The sequence below is a fragment of the Scomber scombrus genome, chromosome 6 (genome assembly GCF_963691925.1).
Source record: "Scomber scombrus chromosome 6, fScoSco1.1, whole genome shotgun sequence".
Lineage (NCBI taxonomy): Eukaryota > Metazoa > Chordata > Actinopteri > Scombriformes > Scombridae > Scomber > Scomber scombrus.
Window position 1 is genome coordinate 22,125,581 of NC_084975.1, and position 24,904 is coordinate 22,150,484.

Consider the following 24,904-nt stretch of genomic DNA (forward strand, 5'->3'; position numbering starts at 1 on the left):
CTAACGCTAATTTTCGCTAGCGAACATCAGGCTTAATAACATTAAAATAAAATGTACTTACCAGACACACTAAACATTTGACTCCTTAGAGGGTCCTTCAGTACAACCAAATGCTCAACAAGTTTTTTAAGGCCACCAAAATGTTGCAGAAGACTTGAAACTAGCGATTGAGACCATAAACACATTAAGTCTTTACTGTGGTAATAAATTAAGTGAGAAGTAGGGTCATTTTCTTGTAGATTTCCACACAATCAAACTTTATTTTTGACCCAGTGGACATCTGTTGGCCATTAGAGGAAATGCAGGTTTAAGTCACATCTGCAGTTGCTTGGTGTGAAAGAAGCTTCAAAGATCTGTTAGAGACAGGGGATAAAAAAATATATTACAAGTTCAAATGGCTTTGTTTAAATATTTTTAACAAAACAGACTGAATATGTAGTGTGTTACTTCTTTATATTTTTTATTTATTTGTGTTTAGTGATGATGTTACACACTCCGATACTGTAGGTGGCGACAAGGACCTTTAAGCTGACGTATAGTCCGCCAGTAAAGCAGAAAAGAAAGTCACGCAAAAAGGTTTGAAAAGACAAAAAAAAGAAAGAAAGAAAGTCACGCAAAATCCATTCGAAGGATTTTTGATACAAACAAGTCGATTTATTAATTTGTAGTCGATATTGTTACTCCGATAATGTAGAAAAAGGCAAATAACATCATGTGAAATTACATGAGGCTTTTGTTTTTAGCTACAGTTTAAGTTCAGCCCGCTAATGTCAATTGACGTTAATGCTAACTACTAGGTTAGCTATCTTCATAAAAACAAAGCTTGTAAATCAACATGACATTTAACTGCATAGATAAAGAAATGTTCAAGCTCTCAGGTAGGTAGGGATCTTCTGTGCTTTGTTTGTTTTGTGTTTTAATGTCAAACGTGGTCAACTTTTGACAAGGCTTATCCAGGATGGGTAGAGAAAGTGTATGTAAATTGCGCTTTAACAGCAGCGCCTACATTCATATTATGTTTAGAAAGGGACATTTTTAAGAACAGCAAACATGATTTGAAAATGATTTACAGTGGATAAAGGCTTTAGGCTAAATTACGCAGACTTTTCACTTGTAATTTTTGCTGTGGTTTTTGACAGTATTTGAAGTTACCTGCTATTTTAAACTATAAACCATTGAAACCATTGGATTTAAACCTGTTAGATTGAACAGGTTTACCTAATAAAGGGTTAGGGTTAGGGTGAGTGTAGGTCAGAAAACTGCTTAAAATATCAAATTTCAGTGTTTATTAGTAGGCAGTGTTGGGGATTAACATGTAATTAAATTACAAAACAAATGTAACTATAATCCGTTATTTAAATATTTAACATGTTACTGAACTGTCGTTTTTAATTTTTTGAATCAATATTTTTTTATATTTTGTAAATCATGATATGGGCTTATTTGGAGCACACATGGGCTTAAATGTTGTCCCAGTTCCAGTTAGGCCTTTTGACCTTTTTCATAAAACATATTTATTTTATTTTCCTAAATGTACATGTATGAGAGATACTTCTTTATGAGAAATTATCTCCCTTACACATCATTTCATTATCCATGAAAAACACCTGAACTTATATTTTGGTGCTTAATGGGCACACTTACCCCAACAGTTTAAAACATTCATTAGAAAATTAGAAAAAAAGTAATCAAATGTAATAAGTTACATTACTTTGATTAAGTTATTGAAATATTACATATTAAATAGGGTTACTAGTAATCTGTAACCTATTACATTTTCAAAGTATTTTTCCCAACCCTGTTTTTAAAATCTTAATCCGAAAAGTTGCTAAAAAATAAATGGAGTATAAGAATATTTATAATATTCGACAATTATAATATATGACGTGGAGTGGGAAGTAAAAAGTTGCCCAAAATATAAATTTTCAAGTTAAAATGGAATTATCTCAAAATGTAGTATTTATACTTTCCACCACTGGACTAAACCATTTGTCTCTATAATATTTTGTGGACCTGCTACAGCTATACCCGACCGTTTCTTGCTAAGCCATAAGCTGTTTGACATTGCTCGTCAGTGTGCAGATATTAATCATTGATTTTTGACTGTAAGGATGAACACACTGCCAAGCCCAGCTCAGGAGGACTGAACCGCAGGCGCAGCCTCGGCATGTGTTCAACTCCCTCTCTCTCTAGCTCAGTCAGTGGAAGCTTTCAAGATGGACGCTGCAGCCTCGATAGGTTTCTGTTTCTTTTTCGACTATACATGCGCCAATCATCCCTATATGGAAACAAGTGGACACTGAGACGCTTCCATTATTAAACGGACCTATCACCCGTGAAACGATCAAACTGGGATAAAGTGGATGTCTTTTTTGCTCCTACGTGTTTGGACCATGGATCAGACTCTCGGTTATTTTGTAACTTCCTGGTTTGGTTGTCGCATTTAGTATGTCTATTCGACTGCGGCCAAAGCTCAAGTGACGGTACAAAAAAGAAAAAAGTTTATAGGAAAGCGAATATGTGAGGCGTTGTAATCCTGTAGTAATGTTTAAAACCAGAGACAACTGTTTTCAACGAAGGGCAAAAGGAGAACGACCGATTTCATAAGTGTTTCAGCAATGGAAAGTGGGACCGATGGTGCCTCGACTAAAGGTGACGGCGCTTTTTCTGCCCTCGTGTAACTTTCACTTTAAACCTAAACGTTGATCGGATTTGTTTACCCCCCTATTTCAATCTGAGACATATCCTTTACACTCGCCATTTCATAAAATAAGAGCAGGACGTGGAGCTGAGGTGTCGCGCCGAACAGTACAAATAGTCCCAGCACTGTAAAACAGCTCGGCAACTTTTCCTTAGAAAAAAAAGAAAGAAAAAGAAACGTATTTTTGCTTTTCTGTCGCCGTGTCGCTTGTATGTTATCTTTATATATGTTTTTGTGTCCACTTTTAGGTGTTTTTATACCTGTGCCAGAAAGCTGTGACGACTTTAAAAACAACATTTTGGCTCCTCTTCAAAGTGCGTACTTGTATGAAGAGTCAAAGCAGTCTTTCAGATACAAGTCCGCTGTCCTGATTAGAAATTCTGCACTGGAAGAAAAGGTTAGTCCATTATTGTATTCATATGTCCCAATATTTAAATATCATTAAACATAAAACCACATACAGATTAAACCTGCACATGGTTTGATGTCAAAACGTACTTTGTGAAACACTCCTTAATTTTACTTCTTTCTTTTCTTGCTGTAATAATTCTAGTTTTATTGTAGTAGTATAGCCTTTATATTTTGTTAAAGAATAAAGTGAGTGCATGAAAAACTTTGAGAGGAACCTCAAACATGAAATCAGAATGACTTATCTGTCACTGTCTGAACTGTTTCCTTCTCCTTCCCCTCTGTCTTTTCTACCAGTATAATGCCTTCCGAGAAAAGAGAAGAGAAATAGGATATTCAGAAGAGGATCTGGAAGAAACCTATGGGTTTTTACTGTTTGATGATGTCAACAAGGTAGAGACAAGAACAACTGCCACACCTTAGAAAATACTTGTTTAAACAAATCTTTGGATATCTATGTATTTATTACAATTCATAAATCTTGTTTTTTTTTAGGCTAATGCACTTGGAGAAACTAGTGTGCTCACTGGAAACAGCTCTTGTACAACTTTGGGAGACCCCTTAAAAGGTAAGCACTGCTGTGAATGTACAGCAAACAGAGGGTCATTTTCCATACAGGAAAAAGCAAGTTAAGATATATCTATGTAATAACTGTTAAATATTAACATGTAACTTAACTGTTTACTTGTTTAAAAATGCAAAGCTTAAAATTTAACCTTTATCCTTGAATTCAAGTGATCCCAAAAGGTTACCTTAATGAACAAAATCCAGGACACTGTCCATGCAGGCAGACTGTCCAAAGTTCTTGTAGTAGAAATCAAGCTTAGGAGCAGTCCATGCTATGTGTCCAGTGTTCCCCAGGTTGTGAAATTGAAAGTAAAGGAAAGAGCTGTATGAATGTATACAAATGAAAGTGGAAGAATTTCTTATGTGAAACAGAAACTTAAGTTTGAGCAGTTCATGATATACAAGCCAGTGAATGTGAAAGCTGTGCTTGAAAACAGTAATCCAAGTTAATTTTAACATGCAGTCCTGTTAGATATGTCTGTTTCCCCTTTTTTAATTTAACATTAAATTTAAAATGTTGCCTCTCAAATTATTTATTTATTATCACTCTAACTGGTGTGGCTGTGATAAGTGGAGGTTATCAGTTTAGGTCCTTTTTATGGAGTTGTTTTTCAGTGAACGGTAGTATAAAAGCACACTGGAGTGCTACATGAAAACAAGAGCTCCACTGTGTCACGTGTAATGTACACAGTGATAATCTCTGTTTTACTTCACATCCGTCCTTGTTTTGATCTATGGTTCCTGTACAGATTGAAGCGGAGCCACAACAGATTTCTTTGTTCAGCTTCTCATAAAAAAGACATGAATTGCTAACATTTTGACTATATTTTTTTATGGTTTCAAGAGATGTTTTAAAAAGTTATACTGCTAACATACTGTATATTCTAAAAGGTTAAATCTCACTGTTGGTGAGTGAATACAAAGCAAATGCCAAACCTGCTAAACCAGTTCTTGACTTTCTTACCTCCTACACTAAGAAATGTAGGATTAAGAAAACCTACCTTAATGCCACTCTGTCAAGTGTTCATCAATCATGTTACTGTTTCCATGAGTCAAGTGTTTCATCTATCCTCATTCACATTTTAAAATTATTTAACTATAAATAATTGTTTATGTGTTTTAACTACATTCTGATACCACATGTGAACTGCAATTCTTCTCAAAAACAGTGTCAACCCCTGTTGGACTTCATTACAGATTTTTTTTAATATCTTAATAGGTTACGGTCTATCAAATAGACTTCAGTCCAGTAAAGCATATTTTACTTAAGAGTGTGATGTAACATTTTCATGTTGCTTGATCGGTAGCAGTGGGTGAGGTCATTCGAATAGTTGCTGCACATGTATATATGGGTATGTCCTTGACTCTTATGACACATTGATCTTTTAAGGTGTGGTATATGTGGGCGTCACTTCTTTGGAATGCTTCTTCAGAGTTTTGAGTTAAACTGTATTTTTTATGATTGTGATGAAATCCTAATAAACAATCTTCATGTATTTACTTTAAACCAAATACACATCAAGTGAAAGTGTTCTGTGTTTGCTTAGGTGTGTACATATCCATGTACTCTGACTGTTTGGACCTGAATCGCTGGTATCATGGGAAATCAGGGTACATTGCCATCATCAGGCTGACAAAGGTATTGAACAAAGGGTTAACGTGTTTATTGTTTTTTCATTCAAAGAAAAGAAAAAAAATGATATGAAGTGAATAATTGTCCTTTGTTGTCACCAACAGGGGAGAGTTAACAAGGTTTTGGAGAACTACACACAGAATTTAACTGCACCCACTGCAGGTTTTGACTGTCACGTGTCTGAACAGTTGCCTTCAGTTTCTGCCAAAACCAGTTCCTTTCTGGCATTTGAGAGGACCCAGGTAAGGGGAGGCATGTGACTGAGTGCCATGATGACAGCGACAATTATAATCAGGAGACTATCTTAATTTGTTAATTGATTTGATTGCAGTGATTAAAGTCATTCATCACAGATATAACATCACTTTCCTCTCACTTCATGTAGAATAACAAACATACAGAAAATGTGAATGAAATCACCCACAAAAGAACTTGTCTTTGTGAAAGGTTGCATGTCCCCATGTACCGTATCAGTGATCACATGTTGCGGCCTCCATGTGTCTCTTATCTGTCTTGTCTCTTATCTGTGTGAAGCTGAGCACAATATTGAGCACCGTTGGGAACATGCACTCATGCTAAGAAGAAAAAAATGGCAGGACATTATGTAGTCAAGTGCCTCTTCTTTTTGTTTTGCAGTATTACCTGTATGAGCTGCTAGATGATGGAAGCAATGAAACAGCCCAATCTCCCAGCCTTGCCTGTCCTTTTGCTATTGTGGCATTTTCATATACAGACACCAAAACAACACATGTAGCACCACAGGAGAAAAGGTACTCCACGGCAACACACACTCTGCCCCTTATGTTAAAATACATTACATACCTGACCAAATCCATTTCATACAAGTTGGGAATGTTGAAGTCATATTGACAATTTTTTTCCTTCCAAATTCTCTTTTCAGTGTGGAGAAAAAACTGGGTAAGTAAAATGTAATAAATAGTAAACCCCATATATGTTTCTAGGGGTGGGCGATATATTGAATATGCTCAAATGTATCAAAGCTTGTTCTATTTGGGATATAGTAAATTGCTATATCACAAACATTTTAAGCAGCTTGACACTCATTTTGGCATTTTGTTTCTCTTGCCCTCTTCCTCTCACAAACAAAAAGAAAAAAAAACTCCCCTACATACATCACACATACTTGCCTGTGCACGCAGACCCCTCTGGGTGAGTGTGTGTGACGTATGGAGGTGAGGATATGTGCTTTTGTATTGGTAACAGTTTAACTTTCTGCTAACTGGTGCTGTTTTAACTGGAAGATTCATGTTACAGCAACTGCACTTCCTGCCTGAGATAAACTGGGTGCTTCAGAATAAAAGCACAAGTGCTGTTATAATAAAGTTAAATAGTACTTTATTTTACCTTATTATAAAAATACTCTATTCTACTTAACTTTATTAGAGTTACTCTATTTAACTTTATTATAACAGTACCTTATTTATCCTAACTTTATTAGCAGTACTTTATGATAAAAGTACTTTATTCAACTTACCTTTTACTAGTAATACTTTATTTAACTTTATTATAACTATTTATTAGATCTAACTTTATTAGTAGTGCTTTATTTAACTTAATTATAACAGTACTTTATTTAACCTAACTTTATTAACATTACTGTATTTAACTTTAACAAACTTTGTTTTCCTTAACTTTATTAACATAACTTTATTTAACAATTGTAACTTTAGTTTATTTAGTAGTTTTGAGGAGATTTTAAAATATCAATTTTGCCTAAAAACATTGCAACATTATTTATAGGCCCTAGTTGCCCTCAAAAGAAGTATATTAGTACTGTCATGTTCAATAATGGGTCATTTTTTGGTCAATAATTTGCAATGAACATATTTAATTGACTGTAAATGGACTTTTATTAACATGGGTATCACTTTTTAAATAGTTATTGTATTTGATTATTTTTATTCCAGTTTCTCATTACATGCCATGGGGAGGTCAACTTCAAATAGGCACCCAGTTGTATGATGTTAGGCTGAAGTCTCCAGTAGGGGCCATCATCCCTGCAAAACTGTAAGTTAAAGAAAACCTAGAAAATACACTATTTTCTTTAAAGACTTCAATGATTGAGATTATACAATTAGCATGTTTTCTATGCTTTGTCTTGGTTTTCATTAAAGGCCACCAGTGGTGAAAGTTGACAGAGCCATTTCCATGTTAGATCTTCGACAGCTCTTGCCAAGGGCTGTCTTTGAAACCTGCTTCTCTGGTGAAGGTTGGAGAAAATCCTGCTTTATTAATCTCTCTATATAAGAAGGTTTAATGAATGCATCATTACTGAATTTGGCCTTTTTGCTATCTTTTAGTCTTTCTGGATAGCTTATACTGCATCCTGTGTGAGTTGGTTTCTTCTGTGGCAGAGGGAACAAGCTCACTATCTGTCCTTCTTCAGCAGATAAAGGAAAAAGATCTGGTAAGTTTGTTTATTATCAACCTTTCAAAGCGATAATAGGGCCTGGTCATTCTGTTTATGAAATGTCAAAAATAATGACACATTGTGAGAGTATTGGTGCCCAAGTGATGTGTTTATAAGAATTTGGAAACCAAACAAACCCTTACATTTTACAACTTTAATCAGCAAATTATTTATATTTTATGGTTGAATTTTAGTTGCTATTTAACATCTAGAAACCAAAAGACTTTCTGTTTTTGGTTTTTTTTTGCACAGGCTCTCACTTTTCCACTGAATGATGGGGGATTTCTCATCCTCTTGCACTCAACCCACTTTCTCACCTATGATGGTAAGATATGCAAATATAAAATTTAAAAAAAAAAAAGTTAATTCTGCGTAGATTGAGGTCAGCAATATATATTTGTGTTTTTCCAGATACTGGTTCCAGTGCCGCTGATGTACTGCAAGGCTTGTTTGTGTTTCCAGACTCACGAGTTATACAGAGAGGTAATTACAGCATGTTTAATGGTGGATATTCTCAATTGATTTGTTTCTTATGTCACTTACATGAACTGACATTTTCTCTGCTCAGTGGAACTTTTAAGTTTTTGATTGATTCATGATATTCAAGAGAGCAAAAGCAGAAATTAATCAAGTATTCTTTCTCGATTTATCACAGATACAAAATTAGGACAGAAAAAGCCTTTCATGTCATCTGAAATTCTTCGGGTTCTACCAGTACTAAGTTATGCAGAGGGTGAAGTTGAGAAAACGCCTATTGACCCAAGTGAAGATCTGTGTGACGTGTTGGTTCAGCATATGCAGAGTTATGCTGCACTGATAAATCCTGGGTTGGCATCAAGTCCCTCTAGGGAAGCGAGCATCTTCCCAGATCAGTATGATGTACCTGATGCCCATAAACACCTCTACACATCGCCAGAGTGGACCAACAGGGCATGGCAGAGCATCAGGTTATACCTGAGCAAACCAATTTCTTTTCAACTGCCAGTGTCGAAGGCCTCCGAAATCCTGGCAGCTGGACAAGAGGAGCGAAGAGAAGACCTTGATGATGATGTCTACATCTGTCTGTCATCACCTGAGGAGGCACCAGCCTGTCCTGTTAGCATAGGGTCAGAAGATCAGTTGGCAGGCCAGATATCTCCAGCAAATATTGAGACAAATGTGGACAGTTGTATAACAAGTGCTGAAGCACAGGTTAACTTAACAGTCTCTCAAAATGTTGTACCAAATGATTTGCAAGCTGGAGATGCAACCAAAGACACTGAAAAATCTGACCTGACTGAGCTTATCAAAACTGATGATATGGGGGCAAAGACTTGCCTACCTCCCCCTACAGCAGATGACCTACGAGCAGAGCTGATTGTCAGTATTACTTCAGCAGAGCGAACTGTCACTGATGAGAGTCTGACTGTGATCAGTACTGTGTCAGCAACAAAGCATAATGACTTTCAGCTTCCTGGTTTTTCAACAGCCAAATTACAAACGGCAGGAGTGAACTCTCTGAATGATGACACTGTCATAACCAAAAGGGTTCTGGGTTGCCCTGAGGTCCCTATTCCCACTAAAACGCGACAGAGGAAAGTACGCAGGGGACGTTACAAAGCTCGAAAAAAGGCATCTAAAGAACTTGTTGAGACTCTCAGTTTGCAAACTTTGAAAATACCAATGGAGGATAATAACTTTAAGAGTCAGAGGGATGACAAGGCCACGGAACCATTAGCCCAATCACAGTTGAACAAACCTCCAGTTATTGATTGGAGAAAACGACCAAGAAATAAGCGCAAGTATAGACTATCATCAACAAGTAGAATATTGCGATCTGCTACTGTTAGTTTAGCCGTAGCAGAGGAGAAAAAGACTGAATCAGGAAAGGAGACATTTGAAAACACAATTTCAATGGAACTGGACACTTGTTCACTGAGAAAGAAAACTGAACGATGGGACTTAAAGCCAGTAATCAGCAAATGTGGAAGAATCCTGGTTCCTCATGGCACTGTAGACTTTGCAGATCAGATTAAGTCTTTAAAGGATAAATTTCAATCTACAAAAGCTGCACAGATCCAGGAGGAAATGTTGGTTGATGTCCTGGCCAACACTCATGGAGCAGTGGAGATGGAACAAAAGTCAAGCGCTGCTCCAGAAACAGCAGAGGACAAGGAAGAAGTGACAGAATCCAAGGATGGAAGGAACAATATTCAAAATGTTGTGGACAGTCAGGTTAATCCTGAACACAGCATTTTGAGACAATTAGATGCTGGCAATGGTTCATTGACTTTGAATTCAGAGAGTTCTGAGCAATCTTCAGAGAAGGATAGCATACAAACTCCTCCCTCGAAAGCAGTTAAAAAAAAACCTACTGATAGCATCACCCATACAAAGGGTGAATTTCTGTTGAGGAAACTGAAATCTGTACTTTCAAGGGGAAAGAGAAAAACTGATCTTCTTATTTCAAATAAAACTGCAGATACCGCACAAGAAACTGAGCCTTGTCTTAAGAAGAGCAAAGGTGACTCAGACACTGAGACATTGAGGAGTATGGATGCAATAACAGGTGTCCAGAAAACCAATGTAGGAGTCAAGGAAGTTTCAAAGATGCTGTCAGTTGACCCTCTTTTTGCATTTGCCTTAGGCCTGACACCTAAAGAGACACCAGATATGGTAAAGAAAACTGAGGGTCAGGACACTCAACTAAAGAAAGACACATCAGAGACACATGAACAAACCATTTCAGAAAAACAACCTCAAATCCTACAAAGGCCTCCATCAATTTTCCCAAGGAGGGGCAGGATTAAAACACTCAAAAAGCACCAAGACATCCCTGCAGAATATATTAAAAAGAAATGTAAGTCATATTTGAAAATACTAAGAGTTTTAATGTTAGTTTTTTGTGCATGATTTGTAAAATCACTTCAACATTGTGCACGACTTTGAAATTGACTGACCCTTTTCTTGCCCGTTTTGCTTGTACAACTGTCCCTGAACATGCTATCGCTGTGCTTTGCTTAGTATTTGCTCTTTCTTAGCTTGGTTTTGCTCTTCTCTTGCTTGCATGGCATTTTTGCTAATCCTATGCATCTGCACCCTAAGGTGGCATTATTGTCTTATAAACCAATCTCTACAATTGAAAACATTGAATAGTTTACATGTTGGCGACTAGGGCTGTGCGATATGATGATATATATGGTGTGACGATAGAAAAACATCTATCGTTTAATATGCTCTATTTTTTATTTCATTGTGATGCGAGTCGCACTCTTTATAGCAATATTTTTCATCATTTGGAGTTTGTCCATTTGTTGCGCAGATCATATTTATAAATGACTCTTCTTGGTTTTCTGTCTCCTCTGCTGTGCTGCATACACATGGTGGGCTCAGTTCACTAATGCTGAGAAAGAGGAGAGAAGCAGTGAGATGGTGACTAGAAATGACAGCCAAACGCAAAAGAGGCTGTCTTTATCCATGTTTACCAAATGTATGTGCACTTGTTTCATTTCAGCTAAGTGTGAGAGTCCCTATTGCATTTTGCTGTCATTTATGGTCGTGCTACTCTCTTCTGCTCTCTATGGTTCACCGTGGGCTGGCTGAGCCCTCTGTGTGTGCTGCACACACAGGAGAGACAGTGAACCAGGTGTAGTACTTGAGTACTATTGAGTAATAGCTTGGGTGGCGTAAGAACCAACTGTTTATGCACTGATTTAAAATGTGCTACATTGCAATAAGTATTATCAGGATATGAAATTACCTATATTGGGATTCAAGGATTTTGTTCATATGGCCCAGCCCTATTGGTTACAAGCTCATAATTGTAATACACTGGTATTTTTCAAATGCTTTCAATGTGCTACTTTTTATCTTCATGCAGTGTCTCTTTTTTCTTCTCTGTTTTGTCTTCACAGGGTGGTTGCATTTTCAAACCCCAGCTTGTTATGCAAGTGAAAAACTCAAAAACAAAGAGTGTACTAGGGATAATTCTGTCAGGAAGACTGTTAAGGAAAAAATGCAGACTGCTTGCTCATCTACAGATGCTTTGAACTTACTTGCTGACTTGGCACTTGGTGCGAGTAATGACCAGGTTCCACCACAACCAAACCCAGAACTTGAGAGAAAACCTGAGTCAAGTTTGAAGAAGTGTGCTCTTACAAAAGATGTTACCAGTGCTGAGCAAGAGTCAGTTCTTCATGCACTACTTAGAAAGTCTACTGCTAGACCCATTCATCCTCTTGAGTCTCCTTCTCCAAACCATCTTGTGGGAGGCAGTGAGTTGGTTGATTTGGTGTCTAAAGAACATGCTTACTCATTGCCCCCGTCTTCCTCTCTACTGTTGGGTTTACCAGGTACACCCTTCCAGGTATCCCCTATAAGTGGTTCTACTAGACTGCTGCACCGTCACCAGACAAAGTATGGCATTGGAATTCAAACACTACATCCCTCTGTTGGTCGGGAAGACAGAGGTAACAGGACTCCCAAATCCCTGAAAAAACACATGGTGTTCAGGACAAAGTTCAGAAACTCCCGTATCTTTGATAACAAGGATGGATCTCTCCAAATCACAAGGCAATGGAAAGAAAACTATGACTTCAATCTAGACAGCAAGTTTTCAACTGACTTAAAGGAGAAGGCTATCGTCCGAGCGTTGCATGGGTATGTATACTGTGTTACTTAATTATACAAGGTATCTCAACATAAGGGTCACACATTTTCCAAACATATTTGTATTTAGTTAACAAATGTGGGACATTCTACTTTTGGTGAAATGACATGACATGATCCTGTGAAAGAGCTAATTTTTATACATTTATCATTTTTGATAGCCCGTGGGATTTCTCCATTCAAGAACCCATTGAAGAGTTTCGCCTCATCATCCACATGTGGATAGGTCTTTTTTATAGCCGGTCAACAGCTAGGCTCTTTCACCTTGAGTCGAACTTTACATATCCATGTTCAGCAGAGAGTGATCCTTTGGTAACATCCAGTGGAACTGTATCAGCTCCAGCTCAGTCTGACCTCAACGGCAATTCATTTGATCCATTAGGGAGTTTACCGAACACCTCAGACCTTCCTGTTGAAGATGCTTTGGACCTCAGTAAAAAAGATACCTCTGTCATGGACCAAGAATCTCAGATTTTGGACTTGTCACTGAGAAACTCCAAAGCAGGGATTGTCATTTCAGATTTACAAGTCAACAGAAAAGAGACTTCTGTGCCCAGGGAACAGAAAGAAGCAACTGAGACATTGAACTTACTCAAGTCATCAGTCAGACTACATGAGGTAAGCACATTTCCAGTTTGCTTTTAATGTACCTATTACGTTGACGACTGTTTTGCACTGAATGTTTTTATTGTGATTTTCAGATGTTGTTTAGGATATAGAAAATATTTATTTCCAGGTACACTGCAACCAGAATGGATTAGTACACTTTTTTCATATTGTTATGCCTTAGCTGGGGATGTTAGTTTTGGCTAATTTTGCTCGAGACCAATAAAAACAACCAAAAAAAAGTTGTGATGTAGCTTTCCTTTGTGCAAGCTATGCAGCAGTAAGTGGTCCGAGATAGCTTGTCTACCCTGGCAAGCTTGACTTTTAGCTCATCCTTTTTCTCCTCAAATTGTTTTTCAATGCGTTTAGTCACACAATGACTACACACATTAAATAAACGTTTAGTCATTGTGGCACAATGGCACAATCTACATGGGCTCGGGATACCAAACTTGCTTTTTCGATCCCTTGCCTTCTACCACACTGATTGGCAGCATATCGGCAAGGCATCTGGGTGGCAGCCTCAGACTGGCACGCATCACACTTTTTCCCTCCAGCTAGCAGTGATGGTATCTTTGGCTGTGACTGCAAACAATCCTTGGACATGGCAGCTGGGTGCTTGTTCTTTATGTGGTACAGCATACTCTGGGTACCATATTAGCCTAAATATAAGTCTACCCTTATGATACGATGACTAGATCTGTACTTTGACAAAATCCTGTCTCTGACCTCTGCAGGCTATTTCTTTGACCTCATGGCTTGGTTTTTCCTCTGATATGCATTGTCAGCTGGGAGACCTTTGTATATATGCAGTTGCAAGAAAAAGTATGTGAACCCTTTGGGATTACTTGGATTTCTGCATAAATTGGGCATAAAATGTGTTTTAATCTTCATCTAAGTCAAAACAATAGACAAACACAGTCTGCTTAACCTAATACTGCAAAGAAAATTATATGTTTTAATTTTTTTTATTGAACACAACATGTAAATATTCACAGTGCAGGGTGGAAAAAGTATGTGAACCTTTGGATTTAATAACTGGTTGACCCTCCTTTGGCAGCAATAACCTCAACCAAACGTTTCCTGTAGTTGCAGATCAGACCTGCACAACGGTCAGGAGGAATTTTGGACCATTCCTCTTTACAAAACTGTTTCAGTTCAGCAATATTCTTGGGATGTCTGGTGTGAATTGCTCTCTTGAGGTCATGCCACAGCATCTCAATCGGGTTGAGGTCAGGACTCTGACTGGGCCACTCCAGAAGGCGGATTTTCTTCTGTTTAAGCCATTCTGTTGTTGATTTACTTTTATGCTTTGGGTCGTTGTCCTGTTGCATCACCCATCCTCTGTTTAGCTTCAGTTGGCGGACAGATGGTCTTAAGTTTTCCTGCAAAATGTTTTGATACAATTGGGAATTCATTTTTCCATCGATGACATCAATCCGTCCAGGCCCTGAGGCAGCAAAGCAGCCCCAAACCATGATGCCCCCTCCACCATATTTCACAGTTGGGATGAGGTTTTGATGTTTGTGTGCTGTGCCTTTTTTTCTCCACACATAGCATTGTGTGTTCCTTCCAAACAACTCAATTTTGGATTCATCTGTCCACAGAATATTTTGCCAGTAGTGGGACATCCAGGTGCTCTTTTGCAAACTTCAAACGTGCAGCAATGTTTTTCTTTGACAGCAGTGGCTTCCTCCGTGGTGTCCTCCCATGAACTCCATTCTTGTTTAATGTTTTCCTTATTGTAGATTTGTCAACAAAAATGTTAACATGTGCCAGAGATCTTTGTAAGTCTTTAGCTGACACTTTATGATTCTTTTTCACCTCATTGAGCATTCTGCGCTTTGCTCTTGCGGTCATCTTTACAGGACGACCACGCCTAGGGAGAGTAGCAACAGTGCTGAACTTTCTCCATTTGTAGACAATCTGTCTTACCGTAGACACATGAACATCAAGGCTTTTAGAGATACTTTTGTAACCCTTTCCAGCTTCATGTAAGTCAACAATTCTTGATCGTAGGTGTTCTGAGGGCTCTTTTGTGCGAGGCATGGTTCACATCAGGCAATGCTTCTTGAGAACAGCTAACTCAAAACTGGTGTGTGTTTTTATAGGGCAGGGCAGCTTTAACCAACACCTGCAATCTCATCACATTGATTGGACTCAAGGTTGGCTGACTCCTGGCTCCAATTACCTCTTGGAGAAGTCATTAGCCTAGGGGTTCACATACTTTTTCCACCCTGCACTGTGAATGTTTACATGTTTTGTTCAATAAGAAAATGAAAACATATAATTTTTTGTGCAGTATTAGATTAAGCAGACTGTGTTTGTCTATTGTTGTGACTTAGATGAAGATCAGAACACATTTTATGCCCAATTTATGCAGAAAATCCAAGTAATCCCAAAGGGTTCACATACTTTTTCTTGCAACTGTAGGTGTGTGCCTTACCAGATAATGTCCAATTAATTGAGTTTACCACAAGTGGACACCAATCAAGGTCTCAAAGACGATTAAGAGAAATGGAAGGCACCTTAGCTAAATTTCAAGTCTCATAGTAAAGGGTCTGTGTCTGGGCCTTGTGTCAGTGTGATATTTTAGTTTTTTCCTTTTTTTTAAAAAACTTGCAACCTTTTGTAAATTTCTGCCCTTTATTATTGTTATGGGGTATTGAGTGTAGATTGATGAGGAGCAAAATCAATTTAACAACTTTAGCATACGACTGCAACGAAATAATGTGAAAACAGTGAAGGGGTCTGAATATTTCCTGAATTCAATGCATATGTGCCAGTCACATAGTAAGGCATACAATCATCAGCACAGTTAAGGATCTCCTAATAAAAGACTGCAGAGGATAAAGGGGATTGGTCATTATTTGTTGGGCAAAATCAACCTGATAAAAGTTACAACTGAAATAGGCATTGATAGGCAACCACATGTGTATTTTATCTGTCCACACAGTAGCACTTTATACAACTGTTTTTGGCATGCACATAGTAGCTTTTTATCCAGAGTGTTTAAAAATATTTCTAAATTACTGTTTTCGGAGGAATAAAAAAGAACATACAATTCCCAAAAACACGTCAACAGGCTCTTGTTATCCCTGATACAGCTCCCAGGTGCACAGGTATATGCTAACTCCTCCGCCATAAGATGGCATACACACTTCAAGCACAGCAGAAATTCATTACCTGCAGCTGAAGTAAGGGTTAGTTTGAGTCACAATCAATAACTTTAGCTCTCTTTATCCCTTTTTAACATTCTCTAATGGGCAGTTAAATGTAAATCCATCCATACCACTAATGGTTTGAACTGTAGAAACGCTATACCAGAAAATGTCTGTGTACGTTCAGTATTTCCCAAGAGCCCATTGCAGTTTATATCATGTCCAAACTTGTGCTACACTGGTGGTATTTGTGTTTGTAATAGGTGGGCAAAAAAAAAAAAAAAATATATAATGTAAAACTTAAATGGGCACCAAACGATGCATCCAGTGCAATTTCCTTGGTTTTGGTTTTTCCTTGCCTTTATTTATAAAGTACTATGGCATAGAGGCTGACAGGAAATAGGGAGAGAGAGAGGGGAATTACATGTACCAAAGCGGTCCCTTGCTGGAGTCAAACCAGGGACGCTGTGATTATGTGGCATGCGCGGTAACCACGTGGCTACGAAGGGCTCCAAATAGTTATTTTTATAGGTTTTGCTTTTCCCTTTGTTTATGATTGATGCAACTTGAGATAACCTATCTTTTTAATTGTGATTTACAATATTCATTGTTTGTTTGTTTTTCTTTGAACATTTTGTAATCAGAGTCATGGTTTTCACTGTGTAAACAAAGTATTCATTAATATAATTCTTATATGCCGTTTATGCTTTCTTTTTCCAGTGTCACAGAAATGTAGTAGAGATCATCAATGTGGTGAATGATGTTGGAAGCATCTATGAAAGTAAGACGACTTGTATTCCTTTGGAAAACATTGGCTTCCTGGAGCACATCAATCTACCATCTGTTAAAGGGGATGGAACAGTAATTCCTGTACAAGAAGAGATATCTGTTCAGCCAGAGGATCATGGGACTACTTCAGGAATTGGCCAAATGCGACATGGATCCAACAATGAGAAGACTGAAAGAAAAGATGGCATGGCGAAATCAGAAGCTACAGAGAAAAGGTTGATGCAAAGACATGGAATGGATTCATCCAAATCCATGGCAGACAAACAGGTGGACCCCAACAAAGAAGCAGGTGATACGGCTTATACAGTGGAGCATAATGTAACAAAATCCAAAGATGGGGAAAACTGGGAGGTGAAAGAAAACCCATACGAAGAAGGCCACATACAACCTTCCCCAGAGATGTGTACAGGTGATGATTCAACAAACAAAGAGTCAGGTATAGTCTGGGATGGAAATCTTTTGGAAGATGAGAAGCAGTTAGCTACAGAGGGACCTAAGGCAGTCTCACCAGGCCAGGCTGAAAAGGCTAATGAAGATCAGTATTGTTGTATAGGACATGAAGATAAAGTGATTGAAGATGAAAATAACTTTGAAAAAGAAAGTGGACTGGATGAGAAAGACAGTTGCATTTCAGATATGGCGGATGGCAGGGATTTGAATGACCAATTATTACCTATGATATGTGACAGCCCTGATTCAGTAAAGGGGGATTGCGTTACAAAATGTAATCACCAACAACCACTGGATGAGCAACCACCACAAGCAGACAGTAGAAAAGATGTCTGCCATGACTTGGATTTGAGGAAGCCGTGTGCAAATGGTAGTGCATTGACAGATGAACAAGCCCTACAGGTTAAAACTCCTGACACTACCTCAGGGATGGATGCTATTCACAATGAACTTGCAGTTGGGTCAGATTCTGACTGTTTTGTAGACAAGGCACATTTGAAGAAGGCAGCATTAACCATGTCTGATGAAAGCACCTATTCATTAAAAGGATATTATGCAGATGGGTCTATTCCCCAGACAAAGGACAATGTTGAAACAGGAAGGAAAAACAACTTGGAAGTGAGACAAACCCTGTACCAAGAAGGCAATCTAGAACCTTTCCCAAAGGTGATGCATACAGGTGATGATCTAACAAACAAAGAATTGGGTACGGCCTGCAATGGAAATATTTTGGAAGATGAGAGGCAGTTAGCTACAGAGGAACCTAAAGCAGTCTCACCAGGCCAAGCTAGAAATGGCAATGAAGATGAGGATTGTTGTATAGGACATGAAGATAAAGCAATTGAAGATGAAAATTGCTTTGACAAGGAAAATGGACTGGATGAAAAAGACAGTTGCATTTTAGCTAAGGAGGAGGGCAGGGATTTGAGTGTCCAGCTAGTACCTATGATGTGTGAAAGCCCTGATTCAGTAAAAGAAGATTGCCTAACAAGGTGTAATCACCAAGAACCACTGGATGAGCGACAAAATCAAGCAGACAGCACCACAGATGTCTGCCATGACTTGGAGTTGAGGGAGCTGTCTGCAAATGGGAATGCATTGACAGAAAAAAATGCCATATCGGACAAAGCTCCTGATATTCTGTCTGGCATGGTTCCTTGTCATAATGAACCTGCAGTTGAAGTAAATTCAGAAACATATATTTGTTTGATTGACAAGGTACATTTCAAGAAGGCAGCTTTAGCCATGTCTGATGAGAGCACCTGTTCATTAGAAGAGTCTTGTGCACGTGGGTCTGTTCCCCAGACAAAGGACAATGTTGAAACTGGAAGCCAAAACAAAGTACGTTTTCGTCCAAGTTGTAATGTTCATGAAAATCAGGATACCAAATCAATTGAGGCAGAGGGAAACGCTGATAACACAACTCAGAAAGAACCATTCCATCAACAGTCTCCTTTACCTCACTGTGAGGTTAAGCGTGAAGCTGAAGTGACATTGACTGAAGAAACAGTTTGGAATAGAGACAAAACAAATGATGGGTTGGAGAAGATCCATAGTGCGGTTGTAATCCCATTTATTGGGATGGACACTTCAGGAGAAGATACTAAACAACCACGTGTCTTACCTTCTCAAGGCAAGGTTGAAGAAGTTGCTGAAGGCCAGAAAGAAATACCATTTATCAGTGATACTACCTTCCCTAACGCCATTCTACCCATACAGGAATACAGCACTTCTCAAATGTACAGGAAAGAGGCGGAACTGTCAGCTCGCAAAACCTCTCTTCTAGATGTAAGGGAAACCAATCAGCCAGTAGTTTTGGGAAGTGAGTCTGATGACAGATGTCCTACTCCAACCATGGATGAGAAACCATATAAGTACATACCTAGTTCAGGCACTAGTAGTACTTCTGCTTTTAGTGATGGTGAAACCTGCAAAAACGTAACTCAGAAATATCGTAGCAGAAGTTCAACACCTATAAAGGATGAAGTGCCTCTTGAGCAAAAACATTGCCACACGTCTACACTAAATAGTGACCACAACCCTCCTTGTGGCCTTCATCCTGATCTTGAACTAAGAACTCTTAGAGTTCTACAGAGTATTGACAAGTTTTTCTCCAAAGCAAGTCACACTGACAAATCCAGCCAAAATGAAACAGCTGTCATGAAACACTCTCTTGATCAAACCCCTAATCCCAGTAGCAAGTACACCCCCACTTGCTTAGCCCTAGGCAACACTGCAGCTGAAGTTACAGACAAGACAATAAACAATACAAAGCCAGTGGTGGTGGCAGCCTGTACCTCACAAGAACTGAGTACAGAATCATCAGACCACTCACTTATATCACCTTTCAAAAGTAAATTAGAGGAAGTACTTGGTGTTAAGTTGCAGCTAAAGAAAACAGACTCAACAGTTCATCAACAATACTTTGAAAAAATAGGTAAATCGCAGGAAACCTCTGTCAGACAAGACTATTGTCATCCCTACAGATCCCTTTCATCTACTGAGTCTTTGCAAACCACTAAACCAAATATTGACCAACACAGACATATAACAACATCACAGACCCAATTAACTTATGAACCCCGTTCATACAGTCAGCGTCCTATCATGGCTGTGAAACCATCAAAGAGTGATGAAAGTCAAGCAGAATGCATCTGTATTGAAGAACAAATCAAAAACGCCTCAAAAAATAAAAAGGCTAAAATACCTGTAGTCACATACATAACATCCACTCCCATGCTCTCAGAGAGAAAGACAGAAGATTTCAAGGGATATCTTAAAAGACTAAATTATGATAATTGGGAGGCCAGTGAGCTTCCTTCCAAGAGAAGTTGGTTATCAAATGTGAATAACAGTAAATCTAACGATAAAGATAGAGCAAAATTTGCTCTTGAAGATCTTTCATGTCAGTACCAAGGAACAGGCATTTCAAAGTTAAACATTTCTTCATCTACCTCCATACAGTCTTTTGAATCTGCAAATAGTTCCTCTAAACTTGATGATGGAAACCAACGTTTGCTGACATACAGTTCAGTTGAGAAAGTCAGACAAACAACTAAAGAGAACATCAAGATGGATCAGATAAACTGCTCAGGCGCATTGGCTTTATTGGTGGATTACAATGATGATAGCGAAACAGATGAGAGTCTTGTTCTGGGACCTCAAAGCTCACTTGCATGTACAATCTACAACAAAAGCCAGGAAAGTTCTAACTCTTTTTTGGAGAAACTTTCTCAAAGGTGCCTACAGGATGACCCAACTCAGGCATCATTGGAACAGGAGTGCCTTATCTTCTCAGAACAAATGAAACAACTTTTGAAAAGGAGTGAAGGGGGACCCCCCTGCCAACAAGATACACATAACAAATTAAAGTTTCCTTGCGTCACTCCCATGTCTGTACACTTTTCCAATCTGGAGGAGCAGGAGGAATTTCTGGATCACTTGGTTGCACCGTCACTTGTTGGACTAAAAATCATGGTCGACATGTCTGACAGGAAATCCTTGGCAGACACCACAGAGGAAGAAAAGACTTTGCATCCTGAAAGAATGTCTAAAGCAACTGGCAATGAATTGGAATATGCTGGGGTTGCTGATGTGACTGCAGAATGCACCACACTTTATGAGGAAATGATGAATAATGTTTGTGCTGGCACAAAGGTCCTATCTAAAGCCAAGACCTCCCAAATGGGTAGAATTTACCCAAAGACTGAACCAAGTGACCCTTTTGACTTCTGTGGTCAAATGAAGAGAAAACTGGATGAGAGTTTTCGGAATAACCTGAATTCGGTTGTAAAGAAATCCTGCAGAACAAAGTACAGATTCTACATATTAGTGACATCAGGTGATGCCTTCTTTGAGGAAACCAAGGTAAGACAAGTTTCTAATACAATATTTCTAATAATTATATTTTTTGATGGACTTAATAGTGTGAATTCCTAAAATAATGAAAGCGATATGCCACCCAAAATCAAATATTTGAACTTTCATACTCCTCCAGGTCTAGTCAAGGTCCAGGTCAAGTTTTCATGGTGGATGAAACTTTTTTGAAAAATCAAAACGCCTCAACCTGTTTCTGCAGTATAATCAATGTCTCTGCTGTCCATTTGTATGCTCAAAGTGTTCTCCCAGTAAAATGTTATTTCAAACATGGATTATTACATTGCCTCTATCTTCATAGTCTACTGTGTTGGTGCTTAGTCTGTGCACTATAGAGCACCCACTTCCTGGTCTTGCATCAGTCTGTTCTGGGTTACTTATTTTCAAGCTCAATGCTTCACTTCCTTCAACAGGAAGTTACGTTGTGGGACTAATAAAGGAATATCTTATCTAAGACAAGTTTAATACAAATTTACAATCATACATTTAGTGTTGATAATGACAAGTACACAAACAGTTAATAAGGTGGTTATGACTTGAATACATTAGATACTGTAGTGGACACTTTGGACAAATGTACACAATCTTAATGTTTGGCGGCTTTTCGATATGGCAACATACTGTGATGTTTTACACTTTGTGAGGTGTGCTCTGGGTCTTCCCACCTGCTATAATTTTGTAATTTGCAGTCATATGCACAAGTTATCAAACATGAATTGCAGAGGGGATGCGAGTGCCTGCTTCAATTTTTAAACCACACATGCAGACACCTGCTTACTCATTTGATGGGGTTGTGCTTTTCGATTAAGATAGAGGGGATGTAACCATTATGAAACAGCTCATAGGTTCTGTTCTTAGCAATGAAGCAAAATATCACTCATGCTCAAGCCTGCTTGTAATTTTAAAACTCATTTTCAAAAGGCACAGTTAGAGGCAGAGGGCCATACTGCTGTACAGCCATCCCAGTTCTTCCTTGGTGAGGATAGTTCTTCATCTCTTCTCATCATCCTCAGGAATGAAGACATTGCAGAGCACATTTGTGAGGTAACAAATCATTTAGTGTAAAAAGATAATCAGGGGAATTTGGCTAATAAATCTTGAATTAACAACTCTGTTCTCTCTGTGTCAGGTTCCACATTTGCTGGAGCTAAAGAAGTCACCAGGTGTGCAGTTTGCAGGAATTGATGAACCAGATGATGTTGTGAATCTCACCCACCAGGAACTCTTCATGAGGGGTGGTTTTATAATGCTTGACAAAGCCGCACTGGAGCCCCTCAGCCTTTGTATGTGTATTTGCTACGAAAGTACTATTTTTTTTGTCCTATGTGATATTGTTTGATTAGTGTCTTATAATTCATTCCAGTTTAATTAATGATATCTCCTTTGTATGAATTTTTAGGCAACATGAAAAAAATGTCAGAAATCTTGCAAGAGCTTAGCAGAACGGGGAAGTGGAAATGGATGTTGCACTACAGAGACAGTCGTCGTCTGAAAGAAAATGCAAGGTAGGGTACGCTTTGTTAAAATAGTGTTTTAAAAAAAAAAAACTCTTGACTTCTCACTTCCCTATATGGCAGTCCACAGCTGTTAAAAAAAACTTTCTCTTGAAATCTTACAAATGTGAACAGTGTTCAGTTGACAAAACATAAAGATAATGTAACTGAATGGTTCCTTCCATGTCCAGGTTGAGTGCAGAGGCAAAAGAGAAGAAGCACTTCCTAAACTGGTGCCAAGAAACTGGACTTGTGGAGGTCTTGCCTTACCACGAGTGCGATCTTGTGACAAGAGATAAACCCGACTATTTCTCCTGTCTGGTCCGCTTGCAGGTCCAAAATGTATCAGCCCGATACCCTGTTTTTGTAACTGGTGAGACACTAATGCACTATATCTGGAAATTCATTGAATCCCATCACATTGTTTGTTTTTTTTTGGCGATGTATTGCAGTTGGCAAGAATTTGTAACTATTGCATATCCAATATTATGTAATTAATCACAAATGATTAAGATTGATTGCTTTCAGTGCTTCACCCCTTCATAAACTACTGTATTGGTTGGACATTCCCTAAACATAAATAGCAATATTAGTCTGAGTTAATATGTAAATATTTGAGTTATTGTACAGTGCGAAAGGATTAATGATTTATTTTTTTCTTACAGATATGACAACGGACGCTGCATTTGGGAAAAATGGAATTTTAACACTGACTGTCAACTCTTTCCTGACAAATTCTCCAAGTGAAACATTTACAGTCTGACCTGGAAAAAGTCAGATGGATGAACCCAAGTTGTGCTGATCTAAGCACAGGTTTTGTAACAGTCATTTCAAGGGGTCATCGAACTTACTACACGTACCAGCTCGCTTTTTTGTATGCAGCAGTAAATATGCCTTAGTTGTTTTTTTATGTTAATGTTGTTCATTTGTAAAATAATTTATCTTATATTGTATTTTTAATGTGATTACAAATTATATATATTTTGTTCTTGACTTTATACATGCAGCACAATCATTACAATTGTTTAATGACAAGGCTTTCTTTTTTTGAGAGACAGCTGAAAGATTTAATTTTTTTTAGGTGAAAACAGTCTAGGCAGTTTGTGTGTTAGATATTAAAATTATTAGGGGTTCAAAACAAAATGTGTGTTTGTTTGTTGTTGTTGCTTTTTGTAATTGTTTTTGTCAAAACGAGTAGTTCTCGATCTGCATTGTGGGATTTACAGAGTTGGCTTGAGCATTAAATTCAATACTCCAATAACACATAAATCAAAGCCTTGCTTTTGAGAGTGCTGGGCAGCATTCACGCAGTGTTAATGTTAGAAAATATACTTTATTTGTGAATGTGTTTAAAGTTGCTGCTAAGTCTGCTTTAAAGTTAGTCTCTAGGCAATAAAAAGGTAACATTAAATGACCATAGCTTAGATAAGATATAAAAAGATGAAAGGTCACATACCTACTACAAGAAAGTTAACTCAGGGACAGTACAAATACCAATGAGCTTCAGAGTCGAGAGTTTATTTTACACAGACGAGTGGAATATGGTGTGTGAAGGTGGAGAGAAAACCCCTTATTGGTACATAGAGGCATGTTAATAACTGTATTTATCTTCAAATATCAACAAAGGTGGTTGTAGGTAAAGTGACGCAATAAACATGGAATGGAAAATTACAATGATCTTTGTTTTACCAGGAGAGGGCCTCATTGAGAATAACCGTTTCTCTAACAGGAGTGTCCTGGCCAATATTGACAGCACATGGAGTATAAGTCAAAAACATATTGTGCAAGACTTATAATGAATATGGTCAAATATGAAGGCAATCCAAGCATTACAAGGTACAAAGATATAAACAAAAGCAGACAGTGCATCAAAATCCTAAAAATAATCACAAAATGTATAGATAAAATCAAAATATATAGCACTGTTGATCACAATATATCCTAATACTCCCAACCAATAGTTAAAAGACACAGGCAATTCCTACACACAACAAATGATTTAAACCAAATGAGTTGGATACATTCTTGATCAAGTCTTGCCTTTAAATCAAAGTGCCGTTATGGGGAGGTAAAGGGATGTATTTAAACTGGAACAGATCTGTGAATTAGTTATAAAAAGAGAGAAATTAAATGATCTGGTGT

The 24,904-nt window shown here is 38.1% G+C and overlaps 1 protein-coding gene and 1 long non-coding RNA gene across 3 annotated transcripts; one reads left to right on the top strand and one right to left on the bottom strand.

Moving 5' to 3' along the window:
• Positions 1–184: 184 nt before the first annotated feature.
• LOC133981440 (uncharacterized) lies at positions 185–3,959 on the bottom strand. Its single transcript, XR_009925300.1, has 3 exons — positions 3,862–3,959; positions 2,962–3,414; positions 185–353 (listed from the first exon to the last, which is right to left on the bottom strand). It is a non-coding gene; the product is annotated as an uncharacterized LOC133981440 (long non-coding RNA).
• Positions 2,212–24,408, top strand: tasor2 (transcription activation suppressor family member 2). 2 transcript variants are annotated; one of them, XM_062420122.1, is made up of 22 exons: positions 2,212–2,652; positions 2,950–3,098; positions 3,407–3,502; positions 3,605–3,677; positions 5,224–5,315; positions 5,414–5,551; positions 5,946–6,079; positions 6,211–6,227; positions 7,238–7,337; positions 7,445–7,539; positions 7,631–7,737; positions 7,993–8,065; positions 8,152–8,223; positions 8,396–10,579; positions 11,634–12,378; positions 12,549–13,005; positions 16,875–21,260; positions 22,191–22,313; positions 22,399–22,552; positions 22,669–22,774; positions 22,954–23,135; positions 23,428–24,408. In XM_062420122.1, the coding sequence occupies exons 1-22, from the start codon at positions 2,619–2,621 to the stop codon at positions 23,523–23,525; spliced, it is 9,615 nt and encodes a 3,204-aa protein (XP_062276106.1). In that variant the 5' UTR covers positions 2,212–2,618; the 3' UTR covers positions 23,526–24,408. The 2 variants fall into 2 exon arrangements, with proteins under 2 accessions (XP_062276106.1, XP_062276107.1); XM_062420123.1 differs by having other exon boundaries at positions 12,072–12,378.
• Positions 24,409–24,904: the final 496 nt, after the last annotated feature.

Coding starts and splice junctions, on each gene's coding strand:
- tasor2 (XM_062420122.1), top strand. CDS start 2,619: ATGGAAAGTGGGACCGATGGTGCCTCGACTAAAG. Junction 8,224..8,395: donor CTCACGAGTTATACAGAGAG/GTAATTACAGCA, acceptor GATTTATCACAG/ATACAAAATTAGGACAGAAA. Junction 12,379..12,548: donor ATCGTCCGAGCGTTGCATGG/GTATGTATACTG, acceptor CATTTTTGATAG/CCCGTGGGATTTCTCCATTC.